We start from the raw sequence: 20,433 nt of genomic DNA, 5'->3' as shown, positions 1-20,433 counted from the left end.
TCTGCTCTCAGCTACTTCATGAAAAGCTAGATCTGCTATTCCATCTGTCCCTGCTGCTCCTGTCAGGGGCAGTCCTGAAAACCCCATTCACAGCATGCAGTCAAAGGGTTGCTAACCTTCCAGTACCAGTACAACCTTCAGGTGGATGACAGCAGCAAGACCTCACCTTGTACTGTTAGGAAGCAAGAGGAAAGGAAGGTCTAACCTTTATACAAATCTACGCAGAGGTAATTTAATTACTCTGAGTACAGAAGTCGTTTCCATTAAGAGTGATGTGATGAAACTGGATTGTAAAGATGTAAGATTTCAGACAGAAGACTGAAAATCTAGGCTCTTTTGGAACTTTAGTGACATCTACTGAAAAACAATGAAATCCACTCAAATATGATTAAAGCTAGTATTTTATGGCATACATATACATACAGCTGTTTACGTATACACACATCAGATGTGGATAATTCTTTCTTATTTTTCAGGAACAGCCTTTCCATAGTTGTCACAGATTTAATTGCCTATATGCATATAGAAGAAGCTGCTCCCCCTGTGTTTTACACTTGCTTTTTGAAATGTAACGAAACAGTTTTACATCCTGCTCCTAAAATATTAAGCATGCTTTCCTTTTTCTTAGCAGAGAGCGTGTATGTGTGCGCCTGTGTGTTCGTGCACGGGCATGCTGCATGGCATAGACGTAATTTATACAGCTACAGTGTCATAGCACAAGAAATAGGAACTTATATATGTCAAAACACGGTTGATGCAAATACATATTATTTACACATAAGCTTTCAAACTCAGCTTGGACACGAGCTCGTGCAGAGCCAAACTGCAAAGGTGTGTGTGCCCTGTGGCACAGGTAGTTGAAGAGGCGAGCACTGCTGTGCTGCGCCTCCTGTCTCACACGGTTTCGTTATACGTGAAGTTTATTGCGTTTTATAGCCGCGCTGAGCACTCGGTGGAGTGACACGACTAACGCCTGTCACATAACCTCCTCTCGCCTCCTTCGCCTGCACCGCAGAGGCGCGCCGCTCAAGCCTGGGGACCCGTCCCGCGGCGCGCCGTCCTGCCGCAGCTCCTGCCGCAGCACCTACCGCACCTCCGCGCGCTGCCACAGCCACAGCCCCGCGCAGCTCAGCCGACACCGCTCCCTAAGCCCCGCCTCCCGCCCCGCGAGTGACAGCTCGGCCTCTGCGCACGCGTTGCTCCACGGCAAAGCGTGCTGCCAATAAGGCCCGCTGGGGGTCGTACCATTCTCCACCAGTTTTTGGGGGGAGTGAGAAAATATGCCTCTAGAGGATTGGAGAAAGTACCGCGCTTGAGTTCACGGAGCTTCTTTTTTATTAAAATACTACTTCAGTTTGAGGAAATCCTCATTGTTTTGTTACTGGGTAACAAAAGGCCCTGCTCGACCTGGCAGCCTATCACCTTTCCCCCCCTTCCCGTTGGCCACTGGTTTATCCCAAGATGGAGGCCGCAACTCGGGGGTGCTGAGGGCCGGCCCGCGTGGTAGCGAGCAGGATCAGGGTGCTGGGCGGTAGCGGTTCTTCTTGCCAGGGGGCAGCGCGGGCTGCCCGGCCTCCTCTGGCGCCATGGTGAGGAGGAGAAGGAGGATGGGGACAGGCAGCTGGGCGGGCGCGGGCGACTCGCGGACTGTCGTCCCCGTCCGTTCTCCCCCAGCGTTTGGGTTGAACTGGGCCGTTCCCGTAGCGCAGTGTGGAAGGGTAAACGGCCCGTTGGCCGCTGTGCTTGCTGGGCTCTCCAGGAGCCTCCTCGGGCTCCGGCATCCGCGCCGGCAGCTCCGGGCTTTTGGCGGGGAAGGGAAGGGGCAGCCTGCTTCCCTGAGAGCAGCCCAGGTGATGGGCATGTAAGGGACCGTGAGTGGGGTTAGGTTTCCTGTGTCACAAGCACTTTTCCTTGTGCCATCAGCCACCGGCAGGTTTGTAAGGGTAGCAAGTGCCCTGCTTCCAAAAAAGTTTCCTTTTTGGTTGCTGTGAGCATAAGGTTTTACCGTGTAGTTTGGGGGTTTTAATTCCAAACGTATGTCTGCAGTTCAGATACTCTGGGATTTGATATGACATAGTGTGTCGTGTTTTATACTTAATGTTGCCAGGTAAAGAAGATAGGCTAGATCCATAAAGGAGTTGGCCAGGTGCATGTACCTGTTAACACGTTTTGGTATGTAAGTAAAGCTGGACACTTTGATTAAAGTGTTTCCCCAGGTGAGATGTGCTGACTTGTAGAACAGGCTTCCACCCAGTTAGAATGCTCAAGATTTGTGTTTGTCCAAAAGGTAGATGCATTTTTGTTATTAGAGCTATGTCTGTGTAGTGGTGCAGCCTTCATGATTGGTAGTGAATTACTGGTGTAGGATAGATGTCTAAACAATTTTCAGAAAGCTATGTGTGTCTAGATGAATTTCCTAAGGTCAGTTTCCTACCTTGCTTGGGTGAAGTTTGTTTCCGATTTGACCCAGTGTTTCGAAAGTACTTACCTAAAAATTCCTTTCTAGGGTTATATGTTAAGGTGTATATGCTACAACCAAATATTTATTGTACCGATGTATTGCTGTTTTGCAGCTGAAAATAGTATTTGAGTATATGAAATGGCTGTTGTGAAGGTGGTGAGAAGACTTAAGCTACTACTAGTCTTTTTTTACTTTTTGTCTCTAAATATGCTGATAAGATATTTCCTTAAAAGGAATAGAGTGGCACACTCCGGGCAGAATAAAATTCTTTTTAGGTACATTTAATTTCTTTTTTTTTTGTAGTGATTAACCAAATGTCCTTTTTCAGCCTCACAAGAAGAAGAAACCCTTCATAGAGAAGAAGAAAGCAGTAACATTTCATTTAGTGCACAGAAGTCAGAGAGATCCACTTGCTGCTGATGATACTGCACCCCAAAGAGTTCTACTGCCTACACAGAAAGTAAATACTTTTAATACGGAGGTTGATTCAAATAAGAAGTGCTGCAGGAGAGAAAAGTGTGTATGAAATTGTACAATTCAAAACATAGTCTGAGAGAAAGTAGTTTTTAGTCCAGTTTATTAAAAGGAAGGGGATGTTGTGGGGAATGTGATAGTTGTGAGTTATGACCTGCTGGCTTACCTCAACTGGCATTTGAAATAGAAATGTATTAAAAAAAAACAACAAAAATTGCCTCTCCTACCCTGAAGAAGCAGGGTCTGTTAGTTATGCTGCTTATGGAAAAAGTTTAAGGTCATGCTGACGCAGCACCTGAACACTGAACAGGTCAGTTACAATGTTCAAGCAGGCTGTGAGTTAGGATAATGAGTGGAGAGAAGACTACAGGACTTTATAATTCAGTTATACTCAATAGATGAATTGCTTTTGGTTTTGATAGTGAGTTTTAAATAGACTTGAGTAACTCCATGTATTTCTTCCTACAATTCCAAGGGGCATGAGGAGCGAAGGAGGGAAGAGCAGCGGAAGTATGGAGTGTTCTTCGATGATGACTATGACTATCTTCAGCATCTGAAAGAAGCCTCTGGTCCCTCCGAGCTTGTCCCTTCTGTTCGTGGGCAGCAAAGCAGAATTGTTGTCACAAGTGAGGGGCGCATAGAAGATGAAATTCAGCGAGTTCCAGTAAGCGGTATTTTTGCTGATAATAATTTTAGCCTGTTTGTTGGAGTTTAGCATTCTGTACACACATTAACCATATTCATATAGTGACTGTGATCTCTATATATAAGGATCCTTTTGACCCACAGTAAGACTTTCCTACAAGTGAAAATAAAAGTTGACGAGCCACAGTTTTTGCTAGCACAGTGTTAAAACACCATGTACCCATATCAAGCTTTCCTTGAAAGAGATGGCTTATTTGTTTGAACAAGTCATGCGTTTTCCTGGGGTTGGCATTTTGGTTTTATGATTTTTAGAAATCTTGAATGATCTGGGAGTTACAAATAAACCAGGTTCTGTTACCAGTGCACCATGTTTTTAATGTGAAATGTGACAGAACCCAGAGGGAGTAAAAACAGACTTTTCAATTCCTTGGTGACTCTTCATCAGGGACTGAAGAGGGGAAGTTCAGGTTAGATATAATGAAGAAGTTCTTTTCTGTGAGATTGGTGAGGCAGTGGAGTGGGTTGCCCAAAGAAGTGGTAAGTGCTCCATTCCTGGCAGAGTTCAAGGCCAGATTGGAAGAGCCTGGGGCTATGTGGTCTAGTGTGAGGCATCCCAGCCTATGGCAGGGGGGTTGGAACTAGATGATCTTAAAGTCTTTTCCAACTCAAACCATTCTATGATTCTATGAAGACTTTCAACAAAAGGGTAATTTCAAATATGTGTTAGTGTTCTCCAAACTAGAAAGTTTTACAGACTTAATTGTGCTGTAGAACCCTTCTCTAAAAAGCTTGAGAGATGAAAAAATACTTTCACTTTGCCTGGAGAATACTGACATGAGAATGAATGCTGCTGACACTTTACCTGGCTTTCATTGCATAACTTTGAAAACTTGCCACCAATAAAGTAGGGCTTGTCTTAACACTTAAGAAACGCTCACAGAGTTTCTTTTGGTCATGTGATTGTCTGCATATTTTCATGAATGTGACCTCAAAGGAGAAACTGAGAACAAGTATATTGTAATATTGGTTTTGTTTCTTTTTCTAAGGCACCATCTATTAAGTTACCTTCCTCAGTGTTTGCCACAGAGTTTGAAGAAGATGTGGGCTTGTTAAATAAAGCTGCTCCTGTTTCAGGTATCAAATCTTTTACCTTTCTGTAACTTGAGTTGCCATCTAGGTACTAGATGGTAATGATGGCTTCAATTACAGTGTCATATTAGTTTTGGTTTAGAACAGGCTCAATAGCAGACATACATAATGATCTATGAGAGACCTGTGTTTCAATTTGAGACCTCTGTCTGTGATTCACTAATAATAGCTTTTTTAGGTTTGCTGGGGATGTCAGGGGGTGCAGAATTCTTGAGCTCTTAGTATTGTGTAGCAAATACAAAATAATAACAAGGGAGAGCTGTAGCTCAGACTATGGATTTGTTACTCCATCTGTTTGAACGGAAGTCTGAACTGGATTTTCATTCTCAAAAATTCCCTTATTTTCATAGGCTGAGTGATATTTTCTTTCCTTCATTATTAACATTTCAGTGTTACAGGCTTTAAGTATGCTTTTGTTACGTATCCATGTTTTCACTGAACATTCGCTGTACATCTATCTTAATTCTTCATACAGAAAGTAATTATGGTAGGTTTCTGTCCTAACAGAAGAATGCTAAAGACACTGCTGTTAATTGCATTAGAGAAACTTTCTGATCTTTTGTAATGTAGGGAATTTAAAGGGCTGGGAGCTAGGCTTGGCAGTTGATTGTACAGTACTTTAACTTAGAATACTGTAGAAGCAAAATTATCTAAGTAAAATGTACTAGAGTACATTTATGGAGGTGCAAGATCTCTGGAGAATTTTTATTTCTGGATGAGGAAAATTGACAAGTGGCTGGTGACTTGCCCTGGCTTGTATCAGATCTACAAATGTTATTGAGGAATCTTGTGATACTTAAGTTGAATCTTTCCTTAGTGGAAATTAAAAGTCTAGCTGGATTGATTATTATCCAGGAAAGTAGCTTTGTAATGTCAGAGAAACTTACATATTTAAGTGGTGGTTTGTTTGTTTTTTAACTTTCTAGGACCACGGCTAGATTTTGACCCTGATATTGTTGCAGCTCTTGATGATGATTTTGACTTTGAAAATCCAGAAAATATCCTGGAAGATGATTTTGTTCTACAAGCAAATGACCCACAGAAGGGGTAGATGCAGCTTTATAGAACTGTTTGTCATATGTAAATATGAATGATGTTATTTGTTATTTTATGTTCTTGTAGGAAGCATGAATGGTTTAAGGTTTCAAATTGAATGCTTAGGTGTGTTGAAGGGAAAAGTATTACCTTGTCTTATGTGGGTGGTAGCTTACAAAATCAAATTTTCATGTGTTATCCAAGATACAATTTCATTTGTTACTTTGAGCTCACGGATTATATGTATTTGTTTCCAGATGCAATGTATGGAGTAATAGGATTCTTGAAGTTATCAGAAATGTTTTAGCTTTCAGACAAAATCAGTAAGCTGGCTTTGGCAACATAGTTATGCTAAACTCGTTTTTCTTTTACTGACTTGAAGATAATAAGTTTTATCTTTCCCTTTCAAGATTTAAATTTATTATTGCTAAATTGTTTCAGATAACCCATCGTTGGTCAGAGCTATGGCAAGGTCCATGTATTACTCTAAAACTGTTTTAAACTTCTGTTCAGGGGATCAGATGCTGAGGATGAAGATGAGTGGGAAGATGTGGAGGATGATAGTGATGAAAAGGATAGTTGCAGTAATAACTGTGATTCAGAAGAGCCTTTATCAGATGATGGGGTTAATGGACAGATGAAAGAATTTTTTTTTATGCAAGAAGAAACCAGGAGTCGTTTCACAGAGTATTCTATGACATCTTCAGTAATGAGAAGGAATGAGCAGTTAACCCTGCTGGATGACAGATTTGAGAAGGTGAGGCAGCTCAGGAAAGTAATTGTTAAACATAAGGATTCTAAATGCTTCTTTTGTCTTTTGATACATCTCACAGTCAAAATGCACACAAGGTGGTGTCCTGTATGCCTATGCAAATGCCTGGGAAAGACTGTTCTTTCACCCTTTTTCTTCTCCATGCCAGTTATACCTTCATGAAATGATGTAATTGGAAATATGATGTACCTTTTGTCATGAGCAGTGACAGGTTTTTTAATGTGCAGATTGAAATAATGTATCAGAATAAGAAACATTTTCTAGAAGGTGATCTATATACTGTAATAGATAACTTTGTGACTCCTGTGCCAGAAGAATACTGGCAGGAAGGAAGAAATCCTACTGCAGGTGTGTTTGGCAGTTGTTCAGCAAATGAGAGGGGAGGGGAAAAAGGGGCAAATAGAAAGAAATTTATAGATCTTCTTTAGGCTATCAAGAAATTGCATGACAAATGTGATCTTCTTTATTTTAGTTTTTTGAACAATTTGATGAAGATGAAATTGGAGCCTTGGATAATGTGGAGTTAGAAGGCTATATTAACACAGACAATGCTCGGTTGCAGGAAGTCCTGAATGATTACTACAAAGAGAAAGCAAAAAAGTATGTGTCCCCCGAAGTACTGCTTCACATAAGTAGTTTCATTTAAGTTATCCTGTGTTTGTATTGAAACTTTGGGTATGCTGTTTCCTGTTCTTGTACTCAAAGATTACATCCCACAGTAAAAGCAGCTGTGTATGAATATTATCCATTTTTTCTCATCACTGAATGTCAGTCTTAACTTGTGAGATGGTAAAATTAAGTGGAGGCGTTTTGATGGTTTATGTGAGATTACACTCCTTTTGTATAATTGTATTGAGGATAGTGCAAGTAATAGAAACTTTCTTCCTTTGCCTTTTTAGCGTAACTTACCTTTCTCCCTACACCTTTACCTTTGTTTTTTGCTGTTCTAGCAAAGTATATTCTGTCCTGCTGGTGTGCAGCTGATTCCATTGTATACCTAGTTTCATGATAATAAACTCACAAGTGACTATTATTGCTGTTGTGGCACTGCAAAAATTAGTGCTTATAAAGCAGCCCTGTGACCCTGGAAGACTACATCTCCATAGTGTATTCACTTTGTCTTAAAGCAGGTGATAATATCCCAAAGTTAAATGACTAAGTGTTCTCACATTAGTCTTGTGTTTCCTGATTGAAAGATACAGTAGTGTGTCCCTTGCGGTGAAAGATGACTGCCTAGTAGCAGAGTACATATTCTCCTCCAGAGCTGCCTTGCTTACAGACTAAAAAGTATATCCTCTTCTCTTCCGGTCCTCCAGTCACAAATATTATGTGTCACATACAAAATGCCATAATACTTTTCTTGACTGTATCTCTTGTCCTGATGTTTTAGTGTATTTTGTGGGTGCTTAGTTAAGGAAACTTAACTTTGCTGCAAGTTCCATTGGAAGTAGCTTTCTTTAGTTTGGGGTTTTACTGAGCGAACACCAGGTTTACATAATTACACATTTTCAATAGAAGATAAACCTTAGTTTTTTTGTTCTTTGGACTTTAAAGTTGCGTGAAATTGGATACTCTTGAACCTTGTGAAGATTTAGACTCTCCTGTGAATGAGGAAAGTGAAGACGAAGAAATAGTAACTGTAGTTGTTGAGGAACCAAAAGAAAAATGGGATTGTGAATCCATTTTGAGTAAGTATTTTGGAGTTCTCTTGTGTCTTCCTAGAATTTCAAAGTAAACAATAGGTGATCTCAGAACTTTTCTGACAGTGCTTTAGATAAAATACTTAATGCTTGTGAATTTTCAAGGACTAAGTAGTAACACAATTCATAATAAATCTACCTAAAGTCTGTTTGCAAGCCTTCACTACTATTTCTTTTTGTGACCTAGGTACATACTCAAACTTATATAATCACCCAACACTTATTAAGGAGCCATCAAAGGTAAGATCATCAAACTTAACTCTGAGTAATATCCTGGCCTGGAAAAATTTGAGACCAAAATGATTGTTTTCTCAATGGATATCTGTTTTTTAAAAGAAGGAGTAGAAAAGAGGGTTGGGAGGGTGTTAACTTTGATACTACCTCTGTACTGAAGAAGTGTTTGGGTATATTTTTTCTATTAGTAAAAGGAAAATAGCTTAAGTTCAAAATTTCTGTAATAGCAGGGCAGAAGTGCAGAGTGCGGAGTTGACTTTCTTGTTACCTGTGATATGCGCGTGTGTAATCTGTGTCTCACAAGCACACATTGCTTGTTTTTTTTTCTTGAAAATACACTTTAATTTCCCTGCTACAGTTTGAAACAATTTCTTCTAGTTCTTTTGGTCTTCTAGACATTCCCCATCATTGGAACATAGCTTGATCTTTGAAATTGTGAAAGGAAACCTTTTCTGTGGAAGTTTCTAAAGGAATGTTAAGTGCCTTTAGTAATATTTAAATAAAAGATTATATATTTTTTTTTCTTATTCTGGGAGGCCAGATTCTCTTCACAGGTTGATTTCTTTCTTAGGGATTAATGTGCGTTTTTCTGAGGGAAGAAAATAGTGTGAGGAAACTTCCATGTTTATTACTGTTAAATCTGAATCTAATGTTTTTATACTGATAAGGCAGTGTGGTGTGCATTCCTTGCAGGCAGAGCTGGGGGCCATTCATACATAATCTGCTCTCTATTTTAGCCCAAACCCATAAAAATTTCCCGGAAGACTGGAATTCCTCTACACATCTTGCCTCAGAAACATCTTACTGCTAAGCAGATTGAACGCATGCAAATGATTAATGGCAGCGACTTGCCAAGAGCATCAACACAGCCCCGTTCCAAAGATGAGAGCAAAGAGGATCGCAGAGCTAGAAAACAGGCAATAAAAGAGGAGCGAAAGGTATGCTTTGTTTTAAATAAGAACCTGCAAAAACGTGTTACATTATCTGAATTCTGTCTCACAAACTTTTTTAAAGCTCACTTGTTCTTGTGCCTGGAAATCAATGGGAAAGACCTGCTGGTCTCAAAAGACTGGTTACTGGTTCTTTAAAATATCCACTGGAAAGAAAGTTAACATCATCATTTTGTCATCCTAATTTTGGGACTGTTATATATGTAATTGTGGCCACAATAACACTGGAAGGAGCCCTTGCATTTAATTTTCTAGGGAGGCAAAGGAAACAGTTGTGATGTTTCAGATCACACAAAGTAAAAAAGCTCTGAAAGAAATGTGGGAAATCTGATTTGCCACTATGAGATACTAGCTGTTTTATTTAGGAACAGAAATTGCCAGCATATCAGAAGCTTCAGCTGATTAAAGATGGTAATCTTCGTGGTACATGATTTGACTGCTAATAATGAGTGCCATAAATAATATTCTTGTCCAGATTGCTGCTGTTTTCATGATCTAGAACTGTTAATTTGAATGGCTTCTTCTTGCATGTCATGCCTATTTTCTAAATCTGTAATTATTGGTACTCACAGGAGCGCAGGAAGGAAAAGAAAGCCAACAAGCTAGCCTTCAAGTTGGAGAAAACTAGGCAAGAGAAAGAGTTGCTCAATCTGAAACAGAACGTTCAAGGACTGAAGCTGTCTTGATGAAACTGAGGAACTTTCTTTGAAAACAACCTCAAGTTTTCATTTGTATTGAGAAGGGAACTGCTAACTCATAGCTTTGCCAGTCATGCTCCAGGGGGGTTATTCACATACTACTGTAACAAGAACCAGTAACTTGTTATTCTTTCTGAAATGCAGTTATGCATAAAACCATCTGATGTCTATTCGGTCGTGAGTGACCTGGCAACTTTTGCAGAGTTTCATTAAAATAGAAAGGTATTAAAATTATAAGAAATGTATTTTTCTTACAAACTATCACTGGACAAAGTTTTATATACATATTTGTATATGTATTCAACAAATCAGCAGAATCTTAATGATCTATCTGGTTAAATTCTTCTATTAAATTATCTCAGTTTACAAAGCAATATATTTGTGTTTCTTCTCTCCCTTATGTTTAAATACAGCAGAAGGACTGATGAGGCCTTTTAATGTACAGAAACAGTTCAAAGTACTTGTTTTTATTGGAGAAGGCTTTTATAATATATTGATAAAGTAACATGATTTTAGTGAAGGGAATAAACAGGCGTGGCAGGGGGGTTGGAACTAGATGATCTTAAGGTCCTTTCCAACCCTAACTATTTTATGATTCTATGATTCTATTTAAAAATCTCTTGGTCACTGCTCAGGAAATTGAAGTGTCAATGGAGTTTTCACATCTGGATTAAGCATTTTCTGAAATTGTCAAAGAGACTGTGTTAACCAAATCAGTAAGAAGCACCTGTAAGATTAGAACAAGTTTTCATTTAGCCAATACCTGCGCTAGTTTTCATGTGCTTCACAGGCTTAAAGAAGGTCTGCCTGTGTCATAATTGTTAATTACGTAATGCTGATGTGTGGTAATGTAGAATAGCAAGCTCTTGAGTAAAGAAGACACCAGCTAGTACTCATGGCTCCTGACAGCAACACAGAAGAGGACATCTGAGAAACCATTCTATTGAGATGAGTCAGATACCAGGTAAGTAGTTAAATGGAAATGGAACGAGTAACAGATGCTGCTCAGTGTTTTGGGTGGCATGTGGTTCTGTGACTTACAGAAAAAGAGAGCCTTTAATAAAGACAGTGCACATGTTCTTTGCTAGTCCTTATCTGCTGTGCTACGTGTCTAAAGTAACTAATCTGTGGTGAATTATCCTTTTCCCTGACTTCTCATTGCTTATTCCCTGATAACTGTGTTCATGCCTAAGTTCCCTCTTTTTTCAAAAAAAAACCAAACAGAACAACAGAGTAAGCTGTATCAGCCAAATCCTTGAGGGGATGAGAACAGAATAAAGGGTGGGGGACGCAGAGGAAGACACTTGAAAGAAAGATGATATTCCAGACTAAGCACAGAAATACGTTGCTGGGGAACAAAAGTGAAAAGACATTTAAACAGAGTAAGCCTCAAAAAGGTTATAGAATTGCTTTGTTTCTCTACACTTGTCATCAATGAAACACTGTAGTAACCTTAACTCGGTGCCTTGGAATACGGTAAAATCTGAAGGAAAAGGAAAGAAACAAAAGCAGTCACACATCTGATCAGTAAGACAAGGTTTCTTTTGTCTCAGCAAGAGCAGGTAAGGAACACTTGCATTTGAAGTCTTTCTCTCTGTAGGTTGCACACCTTGTGAAAAGGGATCTTAGTTATTGTTGAAGTTTTCCTGAAAGCTGGTTTTGTTTAATACAAGTCATGTCCCTGCTCTGAAATGAGAGTATGTGACTGCCATTGGAGTCAGAAAGGCTTTAAATCTACTTTCTGTGTAACTTAAAAATCTTTTAATTCTTTTTTTTCAAAAAAAAAAAAAGATTTAAAAAAAAAAATCCCCACAAATTTGACATCTACAAACTAAGATAATCTTGGAATGCTGTCTGGCATGTTACGGAAACTTCAGTCTTAAGAATGAGGATTGCATCACACTTAATGTGACACCTACAGCTTTCTGGAATAGCGACAGTTTACGCCAAGCCATTTCTGGGTATTGCTGGCTCCTGATGAACTGGGATAAATAGAGGTGCAAGTCACCTGCTCTAGCTTTCCAGCAGCCCTCCTCCCTGAATTCATGCAGCAAGGAGCTAGAGTACTCTTCCATCACCTCATCCAACCATGATGTCATTGTGAAAGGACGTACCTGAGCAGTCATGTGGAAAACAGCTGTCCACTGTAGTAAAGGTGAGCTTGTGCATCGTAGGAGCAAAGTAAATCAGGTAACTCTGAAAGGGAGCCCTGGCAGATGACAGGACGTGTCCCTTTTGACAGTGAAATACTGTTGCAGCAAGGGCTCGGGCCAAATGCTGACTCTGCTCTAGTCAAGCCATCTTGTACCGTGTAACTGAGACTCTTGCACGGTTTGCATTTCACGCAGTTGCTCGAAGTCAAGATCTGGCTCCTTGCAGAACCTGTGGAAGATGTTTTGCACAAGATGTCCTGGTAATTTAGTTTTTTTTAATGGAACTGTTAATGAGGAATGTTGATGAGTTCAGCTGAAGGGTGGTGAGCACTGGGCAAGGAGGAGGTGGCTGCTAGTAGAGAAATGGGTTAAATGCATGTTGAAAGAGCAAATGATCTGATAAATGATTAAATGAATTAAATGAGCTTGATTAGAGAATTACTGAGTGTGCACGAATCTTCATTTACCCGCTTGCCCAAAACCAGGTGATTACTATAGATTGTGTTTAAAATTACATTATCGCTTGGTGAGACATAAATTCCTAACCTGAAACTTTCTTTGGTCTCCAAGTTTCTAGGCAGAACTTGTTATTTCAGGCTTCCTGGGAAAAACAGACTAATAAACCATCTGATAAGTAGTCCCTTTGACAGCATAATGTGGGCACCAGGCTCTGTTCCAAAGCCTGCTGAAATGAATGAAAAGATTCCCCCTGACCTCCCTGATCCCTGGATTACAAACTAAATGGGTGGCTGCACAGTTTGCCTGGCATAACCCAACAGCAGGGTTTTTCTGCAACGGGTGGGCTCTGCACGCACCCCTCCCCTCCTCAGTTTGCATTACTGATCCTGTGGCTCTGTGGTAGATCAGATCAGCCCCACGACAGAACTAAAATCTGATTTAGTGAAAAACCAAAAAACAGACAATAAAAGTACACTGGAAGCTGAGTGATTATGAGTGCTGAGATGAAGGTGGAGATACCCTGTGTTAGTAGTTCTGTGTTTGGTACCTGTGATCAGATACATGAAGAACATGATGGTTTACTCTAACAAAATCATTTGAGCAGACAGCTGTCTATGTTTTGAGGGAGACAGGAAGTTTCTTGTTACTGTGACTAGCATGATACAAGTCCTGTAATGCCTCTCTTGTGCCTTGGTGATGCAGGACTGGCATGGTCCTCAGTACCTGCTTGGCAGGTGTCTGCTGCCCTCTTGGTCCTGCAGAGGAATCCTTAGGTTTGCCATCAAAAATATCTAGAATCAGAAGATAAGGACCTGAATCACATGAGTAGAAAGGTTCAAAGGGAAATGGGAATTTAGAAGTGTGTGCTGTAATGAAATGAGCTGGTTTTGGCCCAGCTGAGCTGTAACCAAAATGCAAGCAGCTGCTTAACTCTCAGAGGAAGAGAGTAGATGGCATAGAGAAATTAATGAAAAGATTGAGAAGGGTAACTGAGAACTGGAAAGGGGAGTAAGCAAAGGAAGATAAGAAAGAAGTCTAATTTAGCAGCTGCAGGTGGTCTCAAATAGGCGTGGTCCACAGTACAAAAGAGAAGGAGGTAGATTGGTCCTTGCTTTAGCTGTGTTCCTCACAAAGGGGATTGCCCATTTTGTTTCAGAAGAGTGAGGTTGATGCTAAAATCTGAGACGCTTCTGAACTTTAAAACCTCTTTGCCATGAGGTGTGGCTCTTCCACAGATTCAGCACCCAGTATCTACCTACCTAACCTTCCCCTGTGCTCTCAGCTGCAGGTGTTACCCCAGTTCTCCTGAGCTGTTGGGTTATGTGTGCTGGTAAGTAGCTGCTTCCCTGCAGGCTGGGGCTGTCACTGTTTCAGTGGTGGTGATGGAATGGACAGTGCTGCTGTTTGCCCCTGGTCTGGAATACTTATATAAATTCAGAGAACTAATAATGTAAATATAGGCCTCTTGAGCAGGATCAGCCTGTTTTCCCTTTTAACCAAGAAGAAAAGAAAACCAAGTGTGTTGGGGAGCATGGGGAGCCCAACAGGACTGTTCCTGTTCACAGCCCCAGTCTGTTCTTCTCTGCAAGTCAGTATTTGTGCTGGCCTCCAGCATGTCCCTGAGCAGAACTGGAAATGGCTTCTATTTCTTATTTGTGTGGAACTGCAGCTGTACTTGGACAGCTCTTCAAAGTTTTGCTGAACTCCTTTAGGAGTTAAACTGAACCTGAAATAAATACTGCTTCAGCTCCTGCTGCTGAAGAGCAGTGATTTTTAAAGCCTGAGTAAGGAAGCATTGCTAACAAAGAGTGACTTCAACCTATAAATGACTTTTTTGCTTTGCATTGCAGCTGAGACATGATCCAGTATGCAGGAAAGTCTTCAACAAGAAGCACAAGCCCTTCAGCTCTATGAAGCAGAGACTGCAGGGAACAGAAATCATGACCATTAAGAAGCAGCACCCACAAAAGGTACAACTGAAATTGAAGCTCATGTGTTATCTTCATATGAAGTCTTTCATCAGTAATGCTATTGTTTTCTCTGAGGACAAAGCCTGGATGTTGTGGATGAGTCTCACATATGTGCTTGACTTGGTGCCAAATTCTTTCCTCCCCCTCCCTGTGCTGCTAGTGTTTGAGGATATTTCCCCATTCAGAAGCCAAACTAGTAGGTGTTGTGACTACTCGGGGCACTTCCAGGAAATGCTCGTGCATGTATTTTAAAGACTATGTGAGTGTCAGCTTGCTCTTAAATCTGAAATAGAGTGTGATCCTGTATGGTTGGTGCATTAATGCCCCAGGCTGTACCTGATAGCTGCCAGTAGCCCAGATCTGCAGATGGAGCTATGGAGATTCATTGCTGTTGAACTCAAGGGTTTAAAAATGTATTTAAATTTAACTTATTTACAAAGCTGGAAGGCAAAAGGCTTAAGCTCTTACAGGAACAAGGTTCTTTTCATGCATTGCTGGGGAGGAGGGAAATACACATGGACATGCATGCGTGTAATTTTACCCAGAGATGTCAAATTGCTGCCGATTTGGTATCCATGCAGGCTGACATAAAATATCCTTTAAAATCAGTTATGGAAAGAAACGGAAGTGCACAGAGGTTTAAAGCAAGAAGAAGAATCTGTCAAGCAGAGGAGAAGGGAAGGTGTGGGTGATAGTGTCAATTCTCGTCCCTCTTAAGCACCTTTTGGTCTGCTACAGCCTCAGTGTTTTGTTTGAGTGCATTGTTCTTTTACCCATCTTCAGGTGCTGTCAGTAGACAGCAAAGGGTTAATTCGGCTTTTAAAATGCAAATTTCTTTTTCTGTAATATTTTCCTTTCCCTCAGAAAGGAAAAACCCTTACTCTAAGATATTTCTTTCTCCCTTGCAATGGAGAAATATAGTTTGTGCCTTCCTTTATTCCCGTTACAGAAACAGCCAGAGAAGAAATCTAATTGGAGGCAGCACAATGAGGATTTTGTTAATGCTATTCAATCAGCCAAGCAGGTCTCAAAAGCTCTGAAGGAGGGCCGCTCTCTTCCACCTCCTCTGCCACCAAGCATCAACCCAGGGTTGTGGTCTACTTTATCTTATTGCCATTCCTGTACTGATTGTTGGTAAAGTGGTGACCGCTTATTATCCACTGCTGGGCTGCGGCTGGCACCCCGTGGCACAACACAATGTGAACATTAGTTTCATTTCTTGGCTTAAATTGAGTAGGAATGCAATGCAGATGTGATGGGGAGGAAGAGAAAGCTAACTGCATCTTTTAAGTTTAAAGGCAGCGAGTTTGAGGTCTGATATTAGACAGTGCTTTGGGAGGAGATTCAGGATGGCTGTGTTCTGGCACAGACTGTACCATGGTGAAATGCACCCCCTCACCATCCAGAACAACTGTGTGCACACAGGCTTCCCCACTCCCACGTGGTGGTTTTTCTACTGTCCCTTCCCCACCCAGCTGTGCAGACAGGGGAAGTCATTTAGAAAAAGGCGGGTCTGGTTTACTACTAATATCAGGTGTGGTCTCTGCACAGAGCTCACCATGGTAGAAGTTATGGATCCAAAAAGAGGCACATACAGCCAATATTTCTCATGAGATGTGATTTATGAAATGTGGGAGCAGTCTTGGAAAGGGTCCTAGTGGAGTCCTACCTGCATTAGGAAGGTGGAGGGCAGGAGAGGAAGGGGGGGTTCTCTGGGCTTACTTCCAGAGCAGGAATTACTGACTGATAGCAAAGCCAGCTGCTGTGATTTCAGCCTTTCTCCTCTTGTAGATGACAGCGACGCAGTATAAGCAGCTGGACACCTCTTCCTTCCTTGATTGGGGTCAAGCTCCTCTCTGAACTTCCACTGGTGAACTCTTTTAATGACTCCTGTCATTTCTTGTCTAACTCATCCCTTTCCTTCTTCCTCTTGGAGGAAACCGAGTTGGGCAAGAGCAGTGGTGGCTGTGGAGAAAGGAACTGGAGAACTTCTTTTTAGGAAAGACACGTTGCTGAGGGGCCTAGTGAGGATGTATATCCTGTACTACAGGATATACACCCTGTACTACAGGACTAGAGAGAAAACCCATGGATAATGGGGAGGAGAGAGAGACATTCTCCTTCCTTCTACTCCTCCTCCTGATAGAGCCCAAAGCTCCCTGTTCTCCCCCAAAGTGCCAGGTCCCCCTGACAGCCCCCCAAAGCATCTGCTCTGTCTCATCTTCTCCCCTGCATTCAGAACCATTTTGCCCATGCTGCTGGTCTGGAGCTGGCTTTCGGTGGCTGCTTGGGCCACCTTTTCTGGGCTGTTACTGAGAGAAGCAATTGGTAAAGATACTGTATCTGTAATATTAGCTTAAGGACACTCAGGCTGTTTTTTACTGGTCAGTATTGGTCGGGGGGGAGAGGTCTGAGAATGGAGAGAGGGATGAAAGGGCTGAATGTGTTGACCCTGAACACTGACTGTTCATTGAAACAGATAGGACTGCACCAGTGGTAAATGTCACTGAATAGCTTTTACTAGAATAAGAACTGTAAAACTCAAAACTGACTCTGTAAAGCACTGCTGTGTGTTCTTCACAGTGCTGCTTCACACCCAGAAACCTGGCTCTTGGATGTGGCTCTGCTGGTGGGGCACAACTTCAGCAGTGTTTTGCCAAAGAGAAATCTTGATGACCAATCTCCAAAAGTCTTAAAATCATTGGGTTTGGCTACTCCAGAACTTCTGAATAATGCTTTTTCTGCAGACTTGTTAATTGTGAGACTGGGGGTGGGAATAGGACAAAGATAATAAAATCTGCTTGTATCAATCCCCAGGGATTTAGTTTTGAAAGCAAATACTGTTTGCTGGTTCAATACTGTAAGCATGTATTTTAGGATCCCAAGTGCTTTTCAAGAGGAGGTTTTTGTAGTTCTCTAAAGTTTGTACTTTGGAGCTGATGGGAACTCACCATGGTCACCTGCTGGTGGTGCCAGGTTCTCAACTGCATCTTGAGTGCTCCAGTAAAGCAAGGCAATCCTTCTCCTGTAGCGTATAAACTGACACAAGTTGTTCCTTTCTTATGGCCAGATTATATTCAGTGTCCACACTGCTCACAAAGATTTAATGAAGCTGCAGCAGAGAGGCACATAAAGTTCTGTGAAGAACAAGCCATCTGCCATGCGTTTGCTGCAAAGACCACCAGACCAGTGGTAAGCACAGTCATACTTGCATTGTCTTGGAGGCAGATTCGCTAAACTGTAGCTTAGGGTGAGTAAAGACCTATATTATAAAAGTTCAGATTCCAGGGAAGTTGGTAAACTCTTAAGATACATGGTGAATACCAGCTAAGGGTTTCACCAAACTGAAGTCTCTTGTCTCCAGTTATATGGTATGTACTACTATACCAGAATACGGTAGTACAAGAAAGTTGGTCACCAGTTTCTTCAGTCTGTTCCGTGAATGGATTCCAGGGTAACAGCTGTAGGGAAGCGGGAACCTGTCAGCTTTTGCAATACATAGGGAAAATTCTTCCTGTTCTTTAGGGCTCCCTGCTGTTGGCAGGTTTGCTGTTCCCTGCAGATGATTTATTCCCTGGTGGCTAGACACAAGGCCAAGGGGCTAAGCCACTTTGGGGATCAGCAAAGTGGAGCTCGTCAGCGGTTTCTTGAAGTGAGCGCCTATTTTATGCAAAAAAAACCAAAGTAATGTAAGCAGTTCCTTTGGGAGGGTACTGATTCTCTTTAATATGTTTGAAAATCTTACTGCTTTTTTACTATGTTGGGCAGGAAAAAAGTGTCCAAGTGGGAGGGGTGCATCTTTTTCCCCATTTCTTCCTGGTACTGCTTCCGCAGCGGTTTGGAGTCTTCACCAGGCTGTTACTGGAGTTCAGTGTGGATTGTGGATCTTCTTTCACCAGGGTAAGCAACCGGTGACTCAGAGGAAACCCCCAGCAGCTGCTGCATTACCGCTTCAGAAGGTGCACGAGACAAACCTAGGCCAGATACAAGTTCATTCAGCCATGTCTATGTTTTTCTCATAAGAAACTCTGATGTATTTGAGGTAGAGGCTGGCATTTTTAGAGCATATCCTGGGCTTTGGAATCCAGTTTTCTGGTAGCATAAAAAAATTGATCTATTTTTTATTTATTTATTTTGGTTGGTTTTGGCTTTGTTTGGCTGTTGTTTTTTTTCTTTTTCATAAGCCCAGGATATGAAATCGTAATCGTGTACAACACTTGTCAGAAATGAGAAAGGTCAGAAATTTCCAAGTGGATGTTGTTGATGTTAAATGGCTTGCCCAGTCATTATCCTCATCTATTCTGCTGAGTGCAAAAACAGAGGTTTGCATGCAGGTACTCGGGAGGCACTTCCTAGCCTTTTCAGTTATAGGTCCTCAAACAGAATTATCTATATAGAACTAAAATATGCAGTCTGGGTGTGAGGTTTCTTCTGTCCCATAAAGGACTTCATAACCCTTAATCTTCAATTTTAAGATTCATTCCATCTTCTGTATCATGTCCATTTAGATGAAGCATCAGACTTTTATGTTGTTTGTTCTATATGAATTTCCCCTTGTTAATTCAGCCTTAAAATTAACATTGCTACATCCCTAAACCAGTTCCCTCTAAGCAGGATACCATATAATGTGTTTGATAGCACCCATTGCTACTGTACTCAGTCTATGTTTAGAAGATGTTTTACAAAGTTATTTTAATGGTTATTTGCAGTATAACCTACAAATGATAACACATACTGCTCTTTGTATCAGTGTCTTTGATCCCTACATTTCTGGTTTTCATGTTGAATTTATGTGGGTTATGATGTTTTATTTTAACAATGATCTGCAGAGACCTCTTCAGGAATACTACAGAAACCCAGAAAATCTTTGGGTGCATCGACTGGACAGAAGTCTTCAGGAGCATTTGGGTAAGAAATTATTTCTTTTTATTATTTCAACTTTAGAACATAAAAGGACCTTTTGTGCTTCTGTGTATGTACAACATCTTGTTGATAACGTACTTGATATGCTTGTTGATATACTTGTGTTTGCAGTATGAACTTCTTTGTATTAACTGAAGCAATCAACTGCACTGAAAACTTGCAGAGCTCCTCATGTCCCCAGTGTAGGCTGCTGAGAATATTCTTTTGTTGTTACACAGTCTCTAGTTTGGAGCAGCTCCATCTCAAGCAGGCAGTGACTGTTCTTTTGTAATGTGCGTCTTGAGAAGATTTGCTGTTTGATAATGCAAACCTCGGTAGCCCATCTCATGCTCTCACCATGTGCTTCCAAGTGAGGAAGATGCCAGCATCCATTTCAATATGTCAGGATGATGGTGTGGAGGTTCTTTCTTCTCTGTAATGTTTACTTTCCCAGACCATGGTGTTTGGTGCTTCTGCTCTTCAGACCATGCAGTTACAGTGTTTTTCCCACCTTGGGCCACGGAGAGCCATGTCTGAGCAGCAAAAAAAGCTTCCAGCCCTTGCATAAGGGGTTTGTGGTGCTTTTGTGCAAGGGGATGGCTCAGATGATCAGCATCTTGCACCCCTGTGAAATGCATATGACTGCAGAATATGAGATCCTTGCAGGGAATGTAGCCAAGATGTTCCCTGTAGCTGGCAACACATCTTGAGCCTGAGAGATGAGCTTATAAAAGTGCTTAGAGCGTGGGATGAATACTAACATGCACAAATAGTCTGCTGCAGAGACTCAGAGTCTTTGCAGGGTCCTTTTATGTGGAGTTTTTCTGCCTT

General features: G+C 41.3%; 2 protein-coding genes across 3 annotated transcripts; both read left to right on the top strand.

Moving 5' to 3' along the window:
* Nucleotides 1-1,473: 1,473 nt before the first annotated feature.
* Nucleotides 1,474-10,277, top strand: LTV1 (LTV1 ribosome biogenesis factor). Of its 2 annotated transcripts, none has more exons than XM_057406916.1 (11): nucleotides 1,474-1,589; nucleotides 2,790-2,921; nucleotides 3,411-3,599; nucleotides 4,627-4,714; nucleotides 5,656-5,776; nucleotides 6,278-6,521; nucleotides 7,009-7,136; nucleotides 8,091-8,224; nucleotides 8,424-8,476; nucleotides 9,208-9,417; nucleotides 10,001-10,277. In XM_057406916.1, the coding sequence occupies exons 1-11, from the start codon at nucleotides 1,587-1,589 to the stop codon at nucleotides 10,046-10,048; spliced, it is 1,350 nt and encodes a 449-aa protein (XP_057262899.1). In that variant the 5' UTR covers nucleotides 1,474-1,586; the 3' UTR covers nucleotides 10,049-10,277. The 2 variants fall into 2 exon arrangements, with proteins under 2 accessions (XP_057262899.1, XP_057262894.1); XM_057406911.1 differs by having other exon boundaries at nucleotides 1,475-1,589; nucleotides 9,208-9,408; nucleotides 9,993-10,277.
* Nucleotides 10,278-12,420: 2,143 nt separating this feature from the next.
* ZC2HC1B (zinc finger C2HC-type containing 1B) lies at nucleotides 12,421-18,662 on the top strand (the record flags this gene model as incomplete). Its single annotated transcript, XM_057405238.1, has 5 exons — nucleotides 12,421-12,531; nucleotides 14,581-14,700; nucleotides 15,650-15,788; nucleotides 17,771-17,892; nucleotides 18,600-18,662. Coding segments are annotated over exons 2-5 (384 nt in total), but the record flags the coding sequence as incomplete, so codon positions are not given.
* Nucleotides 18,663-20,433: the final 1,771 nt, after the last annotated feature.

Source organism: Pezoporus wallicus, unplaced genomic scaffold (genome assembly GCF_028554395.1).
Source record: "Pezoporus wallicus isolate ANWC-B61680 ecotype Strahan unplaced genomic scaffold, APGP_CSIRO_Pwel_v1 contig_3817, whole genome shotgun sequence".
NCBI lineage: Eukaryota > Metazoa > Chordata > Aves > Psittaciformes > Psittacidae > Pezoporus > Pezoporus wallicus.
Note: the sequence above shows the minus strand (reverse complement) of the source record. Positions and strands in the feature narration are given on the sequence as shown.